Source organism: Equus quagga, chromosome 3, assembly GCF_021613505.1.
Source record: "Equus quagga isolate Etosha38 chromosome 3, UCLA_HA_Equagga_1.0, whole genome shotgun sequence".
NCBI lineage: Eukaryota > Metazoa > Chordata > Mammalia > Perissodactyla > Equidae > Equus > Equus quagga.
The window spans coordinates 149,715,669-149,733,247 of NC_060269.1; the positions used below are offsets into that span (position 1 = coordinate 149,715,669).

Sequence of the window (17,579 nt, forward strand, 5' to 3'; positions counted from 1 at the left end):
ATTCTGCTTTCTCTGTAGTACGTAAGCGGTGAGTATGACCACACGTGGAGTCCTAGGAGTCCTCCCAGTGAATCACCTAACCCGGGGTGGCCTTGGGAACCCTGACACACTGGCCACGTGACTTTGGGCAAATTACTTGCCCTAGGTGTGCCTCGGTTTCCCCATCTATGAAATGGGGGTGATTTAAAAATAGAATCTATCTCCCAGGGCTGTGGCAAAGACCACACGATTCAGCATATGTAAATTGCTTAGAATGCCTGGCACTTAGTAGGTGCTTAAGAAATACGAAGCGTGGTTACCATGGTGGGTAAACACTTGACGAAGACATGAATGAGCGAATGCACGAGCTGTGAGTAAACAAGCAATGAAGGACAATGGAAACGCCATTCATGGCGAGCAGCAGAGCAGGGAGACCCGCCCACGGACTGCAGTGCTCTGGGAGGATCTGGAAAGACAAAACAGGACCACCAGCTGACCCTAGTGGGTGGCGGGTACGAGTGCGGCTGAACAGAAGCACAGATGGATGGGTGGGGCCTCAGTCTGTCCAGGCAGTGACTGATCTGTCTTGCCCAGATGGAGGTATCACCCGGGAAACTAGCCAGCCAGCCTCGGGCCACCCTGGGGGGCCCCACACTGCACGGAGCCCCCAGCCTCAGCATGTGTTGGGCTGCCAAGGCCAGTGGTGGGCCTCTCTCTCTGGCTCTGAGGACAGCAAGAGACCACACGCCACAGGCATAAATGACACACTGGGGCCTAGGTGAGTGTTCAGGTCAAATGGTTTCTCTTACCTTTATCTTTTCTTCTGCTATTATGGTGAAAAGGGCTTTTAGCTGTGTTCTGTTCTAGAAAAAGAGAAGAAAAATGCTTTCGTCAATAGTCTGCAGGTTTTGGAGTCTGACACACGGGGTAACATCTGGGGTATTTCCCACCCGCCGTGTCTGGAGCTAAGGTGGCCCTTGACTGTTGGGGGTCAGGGCTTTGGGATCTTAAAGTCCCTCCAGGGGAAAGGTCTGGGGAACTGCGAGGCCTCCTTCTCTCCCGGAGGCTTGTGTGAAATCTAAACACCAGCTTCTCCAATTGCCGAGAAAGCGCTGGCAGTGCGCCCTTGCTGTGAAACGCTTGAGGCTGGGGTCAGGCAGGGCTGGCGTTGACGGCTGCCGGCCACAGGACCTAGAGCAGCCCGCTCGCCCTCCAGCATCCGGCTCCTTCAGGAAAGGTGGAGAGAACCTCGGGGCCCCGATGGGCCTGCTGAGCTCACCCCGCATTCTAACACACCGGACCCCACAGCCCCAGCCCCTGTGGGTCTACTCCTAATGCCTCTCAAACGCCTCCACTCAGAAGACGTAGGAAAGGGGAGAATGGAGGGGGGCAGTTCTGATGGCTATCCATCCTGCTATGCGGGATCTGAGAAGAGCACCATGAGAACACGCTTCTTCTGGGGTGGAGGCAGAATGTCTCACAGCGGAAGGGCAGGACAGGGTGGCGGTGGGAGCCTGCCCGGCCCACACCTGGCTCCATCACTCACCAGCAGTCTGACCTTGGGCAAGCTATGGACCCCTCTGTGCCTCAGTTTCCTCATCACACAATGGGAATTATATTCAACTCGGAGGGTTGCTGTGAGGGTTAAATTAGTATAGAATCCAGAGAGGGCCTGGCGCACAGGGAGCGCTACGGAAGTCCTCCTGCTGCTGGTTGCCGTGGTGATGGGAGCAGCAGCGGTGGTATCCTTGTATGTAACCTGGAGCCTGAAGTGCAGCGGGCCAGGCAGCCTGGTGTAATTCTACCACGGACACACCTGAGGCATCTTCCCTGACCTGAGCTATGGTCCCCCCAAGGCAGACACCCCTGAGCCTCGCTCCACAGCTGTTGCAGCAGCAGCACCGGACCATCCCAAACCCAAACCCACGGACGGCCAGCAGGGCAACCTAACGGAGGCTTTGAAAGGAAGCTAAAATGCTACAAGTCCTCTTTTTAGGAAGGACATGGAAACATGTTCAAATATGAGTCTTTAGAGAAGGGACAACTTTGAAGCAATCATTGGCGCTCTCAGTTCCTGCAGTGTCTCTGCTCTGGAAGATTCTTGGTGCCCTGTGAGTTTCAGGGTCCCCTGAACCGGACGCGCAGGGCTGCGTTCAGAGGCCCACCATCCATTACATTTTTCGCACTCTTCTCTCCCTCTGGGTCCCTCCTCCCGGTGTTTTCTGACACCCAAGGTGTAAGCAGAGAGGAGCTGAGCGTGCCCCAGAGCTTGTCCATCGCTTTGCAAAACAGAAATCCTCCCCCTGCCTTCACTACATAAACTTCAAGCCTTGAGAAACATGTGTTAGATCACAGCATGAAGCCGGAAAACATGGACCAAGTGGGACATGGCGATGGTTCTATAAGGCGAGCATGACGTTCATATAATATACTGTAAGGAAGTCGGGATGAATGTTCTAGTTTTCCCCTCTTGATGCCCCTTCATCTAACTCTATATGAATTTGGGGTGTCCATACATTTGAGAAAGCAGTTTCCAGACCCAAACACAAGGCATTTCTGACAGTACCTACCTCTTGCTATGATGATGAATAAGTGGTAACTATTTTTCTTGCCTCCTCCTCTGCTTCCATACAATTCTAAAGTGTGGGAACTAGAAGAGACTTGAGAGGCATCTTCCCACTCCTCGCCTTTTTCAGGCAGGAAGCTGAAGCCCAGAGAAGCTGTGCTGCCTCTGAAACCACAGCCAGGGCAGGGGGCCCGGGCAGGGGGCCCGGGCTGGGAAGTTCCCAACACCAACCCCACACTAACCTGAAGGATTTCATCCTGCTGAGTACCTGCAGTTTTAAAGAATTCCTTCCTTTACCCACTTGTGACGTAAGACTTCCCACGACTGACCAGCAGAGCAAACCAGGGCTCTCACATGGAGCTGACCTAAGCCCACTCCGGCTTTGGGTCTGAGCACTTCCAGCCTCCAATCCACCTGACCTTCTTCACATCATGTAAAGAAGCAGTCAACTGAAAGGACTGAGAAGTCCAACTGGGTGAAATGACACAGGAGCCCTCTGCCAACTTCCGGCACTTATTCACTTAACAAACGCTGGCCTTCTACGAATCGTTTCCGTGGCAGGGTCGAGGTAGGGGTGGCGCTGTGGTCTAACAGAGCAGGCAGGAGCCTAGAAGGCAGGCCAATGAAGCTTGGACTCCGGAATCTTCAGGTGGGCAGCTGGGCTGTCCACTCTCTGTCCACGGCAGCCCAGAGAGCCCTTGAAGGCTGGGAAGGCAAAGGAAACCGCAGGCCATTTGCATATGTACATCATCTCATGGATCCCCACAAGGGAAACACTGATAGAATGATCTCCTTTTTGTAGATGAGAAAACCTGAGGCTCCGAGAAGCTAAAAAAATCGAATAAAACTTGCCCAAGATTCATTGGTTTATTGATTTGTTCGTCCATTTATTCAAAAAATGTTTTCTGAGTCCCTAGTACGTGCAGGGCCTTGTTTCTGGCACTGGGAACACAGGTGGGAACAGGACCCATGACAGACATCCCTGGTCTCACGGAGCTGGCATTCTAGTGGGCGGTGTGGAGGTTACTTGGGGGACGACATCAGTAGGACAACCAGACGAGGCACCACGCAGAGTAAGACAGGACCATCAGGATGTGACAGCTCAGGAGGCGGCCGTGCAGCGAGTGCGGGAGCCCCCACATCCCACGCCTCGCACTCCCCACCAGCCGCCCCAGGCACTTGGGGAGGCCTCGCAGATGCCCTGGCCCGAGGTCCTGACGCTCCTGCAGAAGCAGGCAGAGGCTTTGGTTTCACTGGGTTTCTGAGTTTCTCACTGTTGGTTTCTCACTATTGCCTTATCTAAAATAGGATTTTAACTTTCTAGTTTGCTGTCCCTTGACATTGGGATGGCATTTCTTCTGGGCTATTTTCTCTCTATTTTTCATCCTTTTTTTTTTTTTCTGCTTTATCTCCCCAAATCCCCCCAGTACACAGTTGTATATCTTAGTTGCAGGCCCCTCTAGTTGTGGCATGTGGGACGCCGCCTCAACGTGGCCTGACGAGCAGTGTCAATGTCTGCACCCTGGATCTGAACGTGCAAAACCCTGGGCCACAGCAGCGGAGCAGGCAAACTTAACCACTCTGCAAAGGGGCTGGCCTCTATTTTCTATCCTTCTTTGTCCTCTGTTCTTGACTTTGTACTTAATTATTTTCTGAGACATTTGTCTTTTCCGACAGTTTTACACAGTTTTCTCGTATCTGGTCTTTACCTTTTGGGAATCTTTTTTTTTTTTTAAGGATTGTCACCTGAGCTAACAACTGTTGCCAATCTTCTTTTTTTTTCCTTCTTCTTCTCCCCAAATCCCCCTGGTACATAGTTGTATATTTCAGTTGTGGGTCCTTCTAGTTGTGGCATGTGGCATGCTGCCTCAGCGTGGCCTGACGAGCGGTGCCACATCTGCACCCAGGATCCAAACCAGCGAAACCCTGGGCTGCCAAAGCAGAGCACGCAAACTTAACCACTCGGCCACGGGGCTGGCCCCAGGAATCTTTATTTTATCTAGGGTGTTTTTCTTATTGCAGCAGCAATGCCGCACACAGGCCCTTCAGCCTAGGGGTTCAAGGAGCCGGCAGCTGAGGGCCTTATTTTGATCCTGCCATTGACCTGGGCAGTCACGCTCCACATCTGTTAAAAGGAACTTTCTCCAGAGGCTGAAGTCAGAACAAAATGACCAAAGAACCAAGAGCGTGAGCTGCTTGAGGACAAGGATGGAAACTCCTCCTCCTGTTTCCCCGGGGTGTCCCCAGCACCTGGCGCATGCCATGCAATCCCCGCATTCACTGCACACGTGCATCAACAAAAAGGTGAAAGAAGAATAAAGATGCTGACAGTGACGGTGTGATGCACTAAGTCACGTTCCCCCAAAACCCACATGTCGCAGCCCTGACCCCAGCACCGCAGATGTGACTATATTTGGAGATGGGGTCTTGCAGGGGTGATGAAGCTAAGATGAGGTCAGCAGGGTGGGCTCTAATCCACCCTGGTGGATGTCCTTATAGGAAGAGGAGATGAGGACACAGACAGGCACAGATGAAGACAAAGCGAGAAGATAGCTGTCCACAAGCCAAGGGGAGAGGCCTCAGAAGGCACCAACCCTGCCCACCCCTCGGTCTCGGACTTCCAGCCTCCAGAACTGTGAGAAAATAAATTTCTGTTGTTTTTAAGCCATCAGTCTCTGGTGCTCTGTCACGGCGGCTCTGGCAGCTGAACACAAATGGTGACCACTGGCTGAGTGCTTATCACACACAAAACACAGTGATGAGAGATTAATACCCACTGATCACTCACCTTTATAATAAGCCTGTGTCAGGCTCACAGGGGTCAAGTAATTACTCAAGGTCACAATGAACTGCTATGGGAGCCAGGTTCACGGCATAGAGTGTGAGTCCAGGGCCTGGGCACTTATCCAGAATTCGATATCATGGAAGGAAGGAAGGAGGAGGAAAGGCAGAAAGGAAGGAGGAAGGAAGACAGGAAGGAACCAGTGGGTATTGTGTCTTACGTTTCAGTGTTTCTAAAACAACAGTGACAAGACAGAAATCAGAGTAACAAGAAAATACCGGTGATGAACTCTGGAAGGTGAGCCGGGCAGGAAGCATCAGGATTTCTCCACTCCCAACGTCTCTGGCCTTGAGCGAGGCTGTGTAGTTGACCGAGAAGGAGTCTCCGACTGCTCAGAGAGAAGGCAAGTGTGAGTCAAAAGAGGGGCCCCTGGCACACCCCAGACACAGCCACACATTCGCTTTCAGGGTTCAAAAGGAGGCTGCCATCACAGCTGACGCTGGCAGCAAGGGGACCTTTGGGCTTCCACGTACTTATTAGCAGGGAGCATAAGCCGGGCGTGCTTGTTCTTGGGCTCCCTCTCTTTTCACTTGGGAGGGGCTGTGAGTAGGTGCAAGGAGCTTATCTGGGCGCCCCTGCCCGCAGCCAGCACTGCCCGGGGCTGGGTGGGTCAGTCCTCCCAGTGCGGAACGTGTTCAGCTCACAAACTCAGGAAATCCAGAACCTGTTAGTTTCGTTTGAAATCCAGGAAGGGATCTATTTTTACCCCACAATCCTGTCCACACAGCTCAGGAGAAGAGTCTTCGTGGGACTTCTGGCCCTTGGCGGACAGAATGACCATGGCTGCTGCTTTGACACCTCTGACCCCTTTGCCACCCTTGACAGCAAGCAGTACAGGGAGGCAGTGCCAGACCAGGGCCCGGAAGGGGGCCACAAAGGTCACTTCGGGCTCACGTAGGGTCCCCTCCAACCTCATGGTCTCTAGTTGGCTCTCTACTGCTTAATGACAAAAATTAACTCTTTGTATTTAAGGAGGAAGTTTCCCTGCAGACGGGGTTTCTGGCTCGAAGCTCTCCTTAGTACGGAGTCAGGAGTGAAAGCACCTGCTCTCAGGAGGAGGCAGCTCTCCTGCTGGGAGGGGCCATACTCAGCCGAACTCAAGGGGAACGGACAGGACCCCGAGACCCTGCCGGGAAAGGGGGGGAACCAAACAAGACGGCAGGGCTCCAGTTTTGCAGGAGGCGGCCAGTTCTCAGCCGCCATTCTCTGGAGGTGCTGAGTGCACGGGGGCTCCTCCATCTGATGTCGGGCATGGACCGCGCCCACTTTAACTGCCCACAGTGGATTCCTCCCACCGGGCTGATGTTATCAGGTGGCTCCAGGTACCTGGCAGAGACCGGAGACACTTTGTAAACTAAAACCAAAGGAACATCTCTGTCGCTCCTCTCGGTGGCAGACGCTCTGAGCCTCAGCCACGGCCTGGGGAAATGCTGCGAGCTGGGTTTGGGGACACGGTCCAGCCTGTTCAGGGGCTGAGACTGGCTTGTCTGAACTGGTTGCATTACTGAGACGGTGAAATTTTTCTTTTTTTAAATAGCTTGGAGATAAAATTTACATACCACTCAATTCACCTGTTTTAAGTGTGCAATTCAAGGAATTTTAGTACATTTACTGAGTTGTGCAACCATCACTAAAATCTGATTTTAAGAACATTTCCTTCACCTTGAAAAGAAGCCTCGTGCCCAATAACAGTCACTCCCCACTGCCACGCCCAGGCCCCTGGCAACCACTAATCTACTTTTTTTAGGATTCATTTGCCTTTTTTGGGCATCTCAAAGAAATGGAATCATACAATATGTGCTCTTGGTGTCTAGTTTCTTTCACTGAGCATACTTTTTTGAGGTTCATCTACGTTCGAGCATGCGTCAGCTTTTTCTGGCGAGTGATATTCCACGTGTGGATCTTTTGTTTATATGACATTCTCACGAGTCCCCTGAACTCTGTGGAGAAAGTCGGGCATGTGAGAAACTGGGCATTCAACTGACTCAGCTTCTGAGACAAAGGGGCTGCATCCTGTCAGCTGCTGAAGGGACCCCAGCTCCTTCCAGACAGCCAGCCACAACCCTCTGGGGCAGGTTGGGCAGAATGAAATATTGGAAAGATGGTTTGGTGGTATTTCATTTAAGAATTTTAGATTTTGGACCTCAAACTTACAAGGGTAAATTTTTCATCTTAGATTGTAATTCGTTTTGGACTTGAATATATTTGGATTTCAATTTGTAGGGGGTTCCTTCCTGTGATTTTCGTTTCTCCCTGAGAATCCGCAAAAGGAAGGTGTTGGCAGGTCACAGTTGGAGAATCTGTATGTGACTGAATTCAGGGTCAGCGCCCTGCAAACCCTGATTCGCCTCGTGAATAGCATGGCTGGACATGACTTGAACGCGTGTCAGAATTAGAATTCCAGCCTTGGGTACAGAGTATCCTTTGGGTTTGTTTCAATAATGTAAGATCCGAGTCATCCCCAAAGCCTTCACAGGGCAGAAAGAGAAATCTCTTCTACCCACCAGGAGTCACAGAAGGACACACGCAGGGGCAGTGGATGGGTGGTGTGGGGAGCAGGGCTGTCCCGAGTCCTGACCTTGGCTGATCTCCTTCCCCAGGGAGCCAGCCACCCCTCGGTGATTTCAGATTAATGAGAGGCCCACTGGGTTCAGAGAACAAGATGACAGAGACCGTCGGGGGGGAAGCACAAACTCCCACCCCTGATGCTCCGGTCCACGAGCACGGCACCCCACCTGACACAGGGCTGGCCTCTCCCCGCGCCTTTCTCACCCGGCGGCGCACCTCATCTGATTGGTAAGCTGGGTGTGCACCCCCTTCAGCCATTTTACTCCTGAGAGTGGGCTGCGGGCAGAAAGTAAGACTGCACAGCTCCTGTAGGACAGGGGTACCGGCTCTGCATGGCCAGTGGGTGACAAAGCCCACCCAACACTGCCAGTCAGCCAGCAGGCCCGTCTGATCTCACCTAAGCTCGTCCTCCAACTTTGCCTTCATCTGTAACACGGGTTAGAGTTCAGCCCTAAGACGCTAGGATGTGCTTCATTTCTCAATTTGTATTGAGACATCAAAAAGAAATGTGAAGAAAACAGGAGAAAGGAGTGCTGAGCCTACAGAATCACTAAGATTTTTGTTTTAAAAATCCTCAACATTTTCATTTTACTTTTATATAATGATAAAAGCTAGGATCACAGAGATAAGGTGATAAAGATAATGATAATTAAACAATAACCCTGGTGAAGGTCGTTATAATCAGACCTTCCCGGGTACAGTGACGTCACCACCCTCCAGTGTCTGCCCATGCGTCAGCCCAGTGGATCCCAAATGGCACCCTGAGACAGATGGAGAATCCACTGTTTCTCAACGGATGGAAGAGGAAACTGAGACGGAGAAGTGGAGTGGCTTGCCCAGCCAGTTAATAATAGGAAACCACTTGACCCTCTCAGGCTTCTTATCTTTTCTCTAAATGAGTGTCTCTGATAAAAGAAAAGTACAAATAATAATGATGATAATGATGACGTTAGAGTGTCAATGGCCTGGGATCTGTTGGTCGTTGATTTTATGGTTATATACTTATTCTTTGGAAAAAGGTTTCCTGCCCCCTAAGTTGAAAATCTATGTTATATCCCTTAACATAGCGTGGTGTTCACAGAGAAACACAGTTTGGATGCTGCCCTCAGGGCATGTGGAGACTCCGAGGCAGAGGAAAGGCAGGGGCATATGCAACAACTGCTATATTATGGCAACAAGAACAAAATCAGTTGCCAGGGGCTGGGGAGAGGGGAAACGGAGAGTTGCTGCTTCATGGGCATAGAGTTCTAATGCTGCAAGATGAGAACGTTCTAGAGACCTGCTCACAAGAAGGTGCATACAGTTAACAATACTGTACTGTACACTGACAAGTTTAAGAGGGGAGATCTTATGTTTTTTATGATACACATGGAAAGAATAAAAATATCCCAACAAAATAGCAGCCAACATGCCACTTTTCGTGGCTGCCTTGTAACCCTTTTCGAGAACTCTTACAGCTTCTGAAGTAGGTGTTCCCATCGTCCTCAGCTCCCCGATGAAGAGCTGAGGCCCAGAGATGTGCAGTGTGAGGTGCTGGAGCAGAATCCGATGAGTTCACGTGTGGAAGTGCTTAGAAAGGCAGGCAGCTCCTCCAAGCAGGCGAAGTGCTGGAGGGGCAGGTGAGTGAGGCGCAGAGAAGGAGAGGAGAGTCTTCCAGATGGACACGAGGGCGGGAGGAGTTGTTGAGGGGTGGGAGAAAAGTGCCAAGCCTGGTCTGGCAGGAGCACAGACTATGAAAGGCTGTTGGAGAAATGAGAGAGGCCAGCCGTGCTGGACCGAAGGCTGGGGAGGGTGATGGAAGGGAACCAGGCAGAGGCCCAGGTCAGGTGACCTCATTCAATCTCTGCAACAATTCTAGGAGGCTCTGTTAGACACACGGGACATCTGAAGCTCAGAGATTAGGAGTCCAACCTGGACCCATTTGAATGGAGTCTGGTCTCTGCTCACCGCCCCATGCTCTGCTATCTAAATACTAGCTCAAGAACTGGGGGACTTATTTTTACATCACTGAAGGAAGGCACTGAAGATCACTTAGCTGGGAGGTGTCCTAACAGTTTTTATGGCATTGCTTAACCCAGAGCCAGCAAAGAGGTCACCACTTACAGGCCAACTCCACTGACAGCTTCTGTCACTAGCATGGTGTTGAGGATTCTGAGGCCTCGTCTAGGCCCAGGGGAAAAGAGTGGCCTGACTGACGGGCCACATGGGTGTGGAAGTGGAGCGGCCAGCAAGTTCTAGGCATGTGAGACGCCTAACAGCATGAGGGTTAGGGGGTGGGTGGGATGGGGGAGCCACACTGCCTGAGTTTGACTGCGCCTCGACTGTGGCCCCGCGGCCTCGGGAAGGTCCTCATCCTCTTAGTCTCTTCATCTGTAAGTGAGATGCCTACCACAAGAAAAGAAGTCCACCTCCTAGGAGAACAGACGGCTCAGAAACCCTGGTAACAACAGTCCCAGGATTGGTTCAAACCTGCTTAATTAGCCAGTGACCACTCGCCTCAGGAAACACACCTCCACAAGCCAACCAGCAATGGCAGCGCACTCTGAAACCCAGCCAGCCAGAAGCAGAGGCCCCCAGTGAACACGCCGGCACATCTCCTGAGCACGCGTCCAGGGCTGATGTCAAGCCACCCCACCTCCATCCAGCACGCCCAAGACCAGCTCTGCATCGGACTGAGTGATGGCAATTTTGGTCATCTGGCGACGGATATACTGGGATTCACTATCTTTGCATCAATTTAATAAAAATTGAACACAAATATTTTAAAAACTCTTTCCCCAAATCCTACCTCTCTCTAACTTAAGGACAAATCCAGCTTCTGGTTGCAGATATCGAGCGGTGGTCTCCTGCTCTGATACCCCGAGAGTAGCATCTGTTGTGAGGATTAACTGAGTGACCTGTTTAAGAACAAGCCTGCTGCACGTTACCCGCTCTAGAAGGATCTGTAGTGTTTTCATCGTTTTCCATCCATGGCTGAGAGCACTCTGCTATTACCTTGCAGAAACTTCCTTCTGAAAGCCTGGAATCCTTCCGAGGTCTTGTTTCCAGTCGACCCGCTAACGGTGAGGCCAGTGATGTTGTCCAGCAGGAGCAGATCGGAGAGGTTGGCCGCCCCGGGCGTCTTGGTGTTGTTCACGAGCAGACGCACCTGAGCCGTCTGCAGCGCGCTCTGCCCAGACACCTACGACAGGAGACGAGAGGAGGGTGGATTTGCTGACAAGTCTAACTTCCTAAAATGATGCCCCAGCTCGACTTGCACGTGTGCATGAGGTCTTCAGGTAGAGGGAAGCTATTACAGTCTCGCAAAGGTTCTGAGAACTTATCAGGTCTGATTTCAAAGGCCCCAGGAGAGTTTTGACTCATGCTTGCCAAGCTGTTGCCTGGTGACAGTATCAAAGTAACTGGGACTCTGAAATGCGGTGAAATCACTCCTGCAGAGAAACTTAGAAAAAAAAACCAGACAAGCACAGAACCACAGCCAGGTTGGGGAGACTGTGACAACTGGCATCACCAAGAAAAGCAAACAACAGCTTTTTCTCCCTATATTATTTTGAAGATTGAGCCCAGCCCCAGAGGCCTGTGCAGGGCATCTGACTGCCATCTGATCTCCAGGCCGGACCTGAGCTGGTCTCCTGCCTCCTGCCTGTCTGCCCTTCCAGGTTCTGCCCGGCCACGTGTTGGAAGGGCGTGGCTGTTGGAAGCCATCCTGGGGCCCCAGAAGCTTGGCTCCCCCCATGGCCTCTGCAACCTTGCCCTGCCCCCTCTCTCTAAGCCTGTCTCCCAGCATACCTGCCCCTTCCTCACCCCTGCTCTGCTGAGACTGACAGAGCAGCTGAGAAAAGAGATGGAAACGATGCACGTCCCGAGAGCTGTGAGCTCTGGAACATAAGGAGAGGAAAAAGCAAGGTGCAGAATTTGTGTACAGTATACGGCCCCCTATGTAAAAGGGGAGAGGGAGGTGTACATATGTATGCATGTACACACACGTACATGCGTACACACATACACACACACAACTGTGCACACAGGGCAGAAGACATCTCTAGGAAGACATGAGAAAATGGTATCACTGACTGTACCCAGGAAGGGGAACAAGACGGTGAGGGCCTGGGATCAATGAGGGGTGTGCAGCCAAGGGTTAACTCCGCAGGCTTAGGCTGCCCAAACCTGCGCGCTCCAAAGGAAGGACTGGCCCTTGACCAGCTCCTGGGGGATTAACCTCTAAAGCACTTGGCATATCGTGTCTGATCAGAGTGACTTTATATTCCTGCGGCCTTGGGCCACACCAGGTGGTCTGTGCTGCCAATGCGACTCATGGTGGGGGCCCTGGGCCACATTGTGCCAGTGTGACCTCTGTAGGGGCTGGAGTCTGAGTAACTGAGAGCACTCCAGGCCTACACGATCAACTGGAAATAAAATCCCTGGACCCAAGGCTCGGGGAGCATCCCTGTCTGACAGCACTCATCCGTGATCTCACATACCATTGGGGGGAAGTTAAACACCCTCCGCACTACTCCCCCAGGAGAGGAGAGGGCAGCGCAGCGGGAAGCTCGCGCCTGGTCTCTCTGGAGCTCCATCCTTAGCGCCTTTTGCTTTGTTGACTTTCATCTGTACCCTTTTGCTGTAATGAATTGTAACAGTTGAGTAGAACAGCTTTTCAGAGTTCTGTGAGCCCTTCTGGAGAATCATTGAGCTGGAGGGTGGTCGTGGAGACCCCCACACAAGGGTAACACCAAAAGCCATCTCTGGGATCGGTAAGGGTCGAAGACCTAAAAGACCTTCAATAACTTTTTAAACTGTCAAGCACCATATCCATGTTAAAATCGGAAAGAAAGCACGTCATACTTTCTTTCTCATTCTAAATGATCAAGGTGGATTTTCACTAACAATCACTTAATTTTTACCAAAACTTCTTAGTCCTGGTGCTGGCAATAAAGATCCCTTGTGGGTCACTTCATCACCCATGTGTCAAAAAATGGGTAGATAAAGCTGGTAGACTCGCCAGTTCTTAAATCCATAGCTCTACTAACAAACGATCTGGGCAGAACCCAATTATCTTCTCCTCAAGCATAAGCCACGATAAGCACTCACCACCGCACATTTCTGAAAAACGACTCCATTCTCAAAAGTGCCTTGAATATCTCTTGAAATGTCTCCATACTACAACAAAATACAGAAATCATTAGAAAATGCAAAATATTTCATGCTGCACAGATTTAATCAAAGTACAGGATGAACTTTTAAAACGGGTTTAGAGAGATCACTTCCGTAGTATAGTAATGGCTTAGGTGACCTTGAAGGCTTTTTTAAAAAGAGTAGCAAAGGAGTGGAACTTGAAACCTATGAGGAAAGAGGAATGTGGACGTGGGGTGACGCTGGAGCTGTTTCCCCGTGTGGGGGTGCATGGGAATGACACCCATTGCCACAGGGACTCGGCAAACCAGGGCTGACACTTCAGCACAAGGAAGGCGAGTGGAGCTACAGGAAGATGCTTTAATGGCCGCTCCCCACCCCGTGCGTCTCCCGATGTGGGCCGAGCGGTCCACAGCCACGCGCAGCCGGGACTGAGTGCACGCGGATCGCAGCGTGCTGAGGGCAGCCTCCCGGGAGCCGGATGCACATCGTCATGGGGAATCCACCCAGGTTGGCCTCCTCCAGCCCTGCAAAGCCTCCTCTGGAAAGATCCCAGCGGAAGCGAGCGCCACTGCCCTGGAAACCCCAGGCCTCGGTCCCTCTCATAATCACAACTGACACCAGTTCGTTTCTGTCCTTGCCACAGGCCCCCTGACCTCAGGGCCCGGCCCCCGCGGTACGGACACATCCTTTATGGCACTCCGAGTCACGGCCACAGCAGCTCTCGGTGATATCAATAACCATAACAATGGCTATTATTTCCCAAGTGCTGGCAGACCCATCACTTTCATACATGAATTCTATTTCTCCCACTTTACAGATGAGGAAACTGAGGCTCGTGAAGATGAACTCACTTGCCCAAGGTTGCACAGGCAGCAAGCCCGGACTCTCCCCTGCCTGGGTGACTCCATAGCCTACGATTCCTGCACAACACACATCCCTCTCCAGAGCGTGACCCTCTCATCATACAGACGGACAAAGGAGCAGAGAGGGCAAGCGATGTTCCTGAGAACAACACGCTGATAACAGGCAGCAGCGTTAGGCCCCCAGCCCTCGGACTCTGGTTGCGCTCTCTGTCAGCCACCCTGCCCTCACGGCTCTTTGACACTCCAGGATCCTAACGAGTCTTCAAGAGCCCTCTATCCTTCTGGTCCTTATACAGCATCCCAAAAACGACAATCGAATAAATACAGCTTGTTGAGCAAACACACACAGGAGGGGCGACTGAGGATGGATGCGTTGCCGTGGGAAGTGACAAGGCACCTGCTACTAGAGAGGATTGGAAAGAAGAATGAGGACCACTGTAGTGGGCTGAATTGCAGTTCCCAAAAAAGAGATGTCTACATCCTGACCTCTAGAACCAGGGAATGCGGCCTTATTTGGGAAAGGGGTCTTTGCAGATGTAACCAAGCAGATGTAATTAGGCCATGATACCAGGTATTTAGTCAAACTCATCAGATGTCACTGCAAAGGTATTTTTTAGATGAGATTAACACTTAAATCAGTAGACTTTGAGTAAAACAGATGACCCTCCATAATGTGGGTGGGCCTTGTCCAATCAGGTGAGGCCTTAACAAAAAAGAGTGACTCCCGAGGAGGAGGGAGTTCTGTAGCCGATGCCTTTCCAACTGGAGCTGCAACATCAGCTCTTTGCTGGGTCTCCAGCGTGCCTTGCTGATTTTGGACTTGCCAGCTCCCACAATCACACAAGCCAAAGCCATAAAATAAATCATGTGTGTCTGTCTCTATATATAACACACACATCTTATTGGTTCTGTCTCTCTGGAGAATCCTAATACAGAGATTGGAGTGATGCGGCCACAAGCCAAGGAATGTTACCAGAAGCTGGAAGAGAGAAGGCAGGATTCTCCCCCACAGCCTTCGGAGGGAGCATGGCTCTGCCAACACCTAGATTTTGGACTTCTAGCCTCCAGAACTGTGAGAGAATAAATTTCATTGTTTCGAGACACCAAGGTTGTGGTAATTTGTTACAGTAGCTCTAGGAATCTAACACAACCACTTAGCAGGGGGCCAAGAAGGGGCTCCTGGCTCACCGGCCAAGCTCAGTGGTTCTCACGCCATTTTAAGTCATGAAACCTCAGGTGAAAGACAGTCCCAGTGGAGGCAACACATAAAACAGAACATTAAACCACAGCAGGAGCACGAAGCAGCAGTTCAGAGAAGGTCTCCACAGCCTGGCTCTGCCACTCCCACCTTTCTTGACCTCTCTAATCCTCAATTTCCTGTAAAATGGGAATACAATGAGGACGTGTTTAAGAAACTCGTAATGAGGCTCCAGTGAGATTATGCACGGAAAGTGCGAAAGCCAGTGCCGGGCACGCGGTGAATATTTGTTAACCGCTCTCGGCGACGATCGGCAGCGGCATCTCTATAGCAGCCGGAAGTGAATGCGGATACTTAAAGCAGAAGGTGCAGCCCCGCTTTAGAACCCGCACACGAGGCAGCCGACGCGCACATTCACACACCACATCCGTCTAAACACGATACACGGTACAGAAGAAACAGCTCTTTGGGGAGATGAATGGATGTGCTCCCCACTGATAATAGTATGTAAAGAGAAGGAGCCTTTTTTGAAGAACAAAAACCTCTGATATGTCATACACAGTTGGCTCGAAATTGGGTTCTTTCCACCTTCTGATATTTCTGCAAGAGTGCTGAACGAGTTACTCACCAGGTGGTGTGTTAGAGGGGACTCTCTCTTAAACAAGGTCCTCTTGGGCCACGAGAGTAGAGAAGCAAATACGGACTGAGCCCACGGCCCACGAGAGGCTGCAGAAGTCGGGAGGGGGTTAAAGACTTCAACTGTCCTGTTGACGTTCATTCCAAACGGTGCTGCCACTGCAAAACAGCATCGCACGTGCATTCATTATACAACACAGAAAGGCAGCCAGGCGAGCGGGAAACGCTGCAGGCAGACCATGTGGTATGTGGAAGGCACCTGGAAAGCATCTGCTGAATAAGTGAATGAACAAATGAATGACTTACCATCTCTTTGGCAGGAAAATGAGACATGCTCATTGAGGGGGCTATGGAGCTTAAGAAGAGTGTTTCTCACAGTGTGCACTCCTCGTCGTCTTCCGTGCTAAAATATACGTTCCTGGGCCCCAACTCAGACCTACCGACTCCGAACCACTAGACAAGGGAAGTGCCCTGGGTGATTCTTACACTCGTGGCATCAGACAGCCCTGAGTTTGAATCCTGGCTCTGTCACTCACCAGCTGTGTCCTTGGGCAAGTCATCTAACCTCTCTGTGCCTCAGTTTCCCTAACTCTACAATGGAGAGAAGAGTACACCTTACCTCACCGGGTCCTTCTGATGACCTGTCTCCCGCAGAGTGAGCCATCAATGAGTGCCACTCTCACGACTACAAGGAGGACCAGCCCAGCGCCGGACACGGGGCCCACTGAGCCATCCACCAGGGAGCAACTCCCTCTAGAATTCGCTGCATGTCGAGGTATCCTGAAAATTCATGAGCACCGTGTGTAACACAGAAATGTCACTTAAAAGATACCGGCTGGGGTGTCAAGAGTCATCCTGAGTGGGTGCTGCTCTGCAGCTGATCGGCTGCGTGACCCGGGAAAGGTCAGCTGAGTTCTCTTAGCCTCAGTTTCCCTCAGTTGGGAATGTGGTTGAAATATCAATCAGACAGGATTGCCTCAAGAGCAGATTAAATGGCCTGCTGCATGTGGAAGCGTTTACGAGTAATAAACGCTTAAAGCTGGAAATCTACATTTCTGAAATGACCTGGATTGCAGAGTTGTGCCTTTTTCGACATTTATCTTCTATCCAAGTATGAGGTGTATTTTGACTAAGAACGAATTTGTTTTCCAGTCTTTCTTACACAGTGGACATTAGGTGGACTAATGGCCCCCAGGTCCTCATTCCCGGAACCTGTGAATACGTGATCTTGCCTGGTACAGGAACTTTGCAGCTGTGATTAAACTAAGGGCCCTGCGATGGGGAAATAACCTGCATCATTCAAGTGGGCCCTAAATGTGATCCCAGGTGTCCTTATAAGAGGGGGGCAGAAGCATGTGAAGACAGAAGAAAAGAGAGCAATGTGACCACTGAGGCAAGATGCTACACTGCTGGCAAGGTCTTTAGAAGTGCTTTTGGAAACCTTTTACAGAATTTCTAAATATATGTAGGAAGAAATATAAATGTGAAAAAAAATGTGGACCTGGATCCTAGATAAAATCAGTATCTTTTTTCCTGGACCAGGATCTGTGGCGGATTCAGTCGGTGAAGTTGGAGTGGGGATGAAGGTTAGCATCAGCATCGGAACCGACAGCCCTCGCCATGGAAACAAGCAGGCGCTCTCCCCGGCCAGCTGCCCACCCAGAATGGCTGAGGAAGGCACGGGTGTGCGGTGGGATGGGACGCCCATCTCTGGACCCTGCTAAGGGACCCAGCCTCAGCTAAGGGACAAATGCTTTCTCAGCAGACTTGCTGGACACAAAATCTTGCCCA

General features: G+C 51.2%; 1 protein-coding gene across 3 annotated transcripts in view; it reads right to left on the reverse strand.

Annotated features, from left to right (window-relative positions):
- The window catches only part of EVC2 (EvC ciliary complex subunit 2), a 131,102-nt gene that overhangs the window by 104,495 nt on the left and 9,028 nt on the right, over window positions 1–17,579 (reverse strand). For all 3 annotated transcript variants that reach the window (XR_006887968.1, XM_046656746.1, XM_046656745.1), the window contains exons 3-7: window positions 15,781–15,947; window positions 13,047–13,115; window positions 10,950–11,136; window positions 5,606–5,715; window positions 789–842 (exon numbers count right to left, since the gene is read on the reverse strand). Coding sequence is in view for 2 of the 3 variants with exons in the window: in XM_046656746.1 (XP_046512702.1) it covers window positions 789–842; window positions 5,606–5,715; window positions 10,950–11,136; window positions 13,047–13,115; window positions 15,781–15,947 (587 nt within the window). In the remaining variant the exon portion in view is untranslated. The remainder of the gene's footprint in view (window positions 1–788; window positions 843–5,605; window positions 5,716–10,949; window positions 11,137–13,046; window positions 13,116–15,780; window positions 15,948–17,579) is intronic.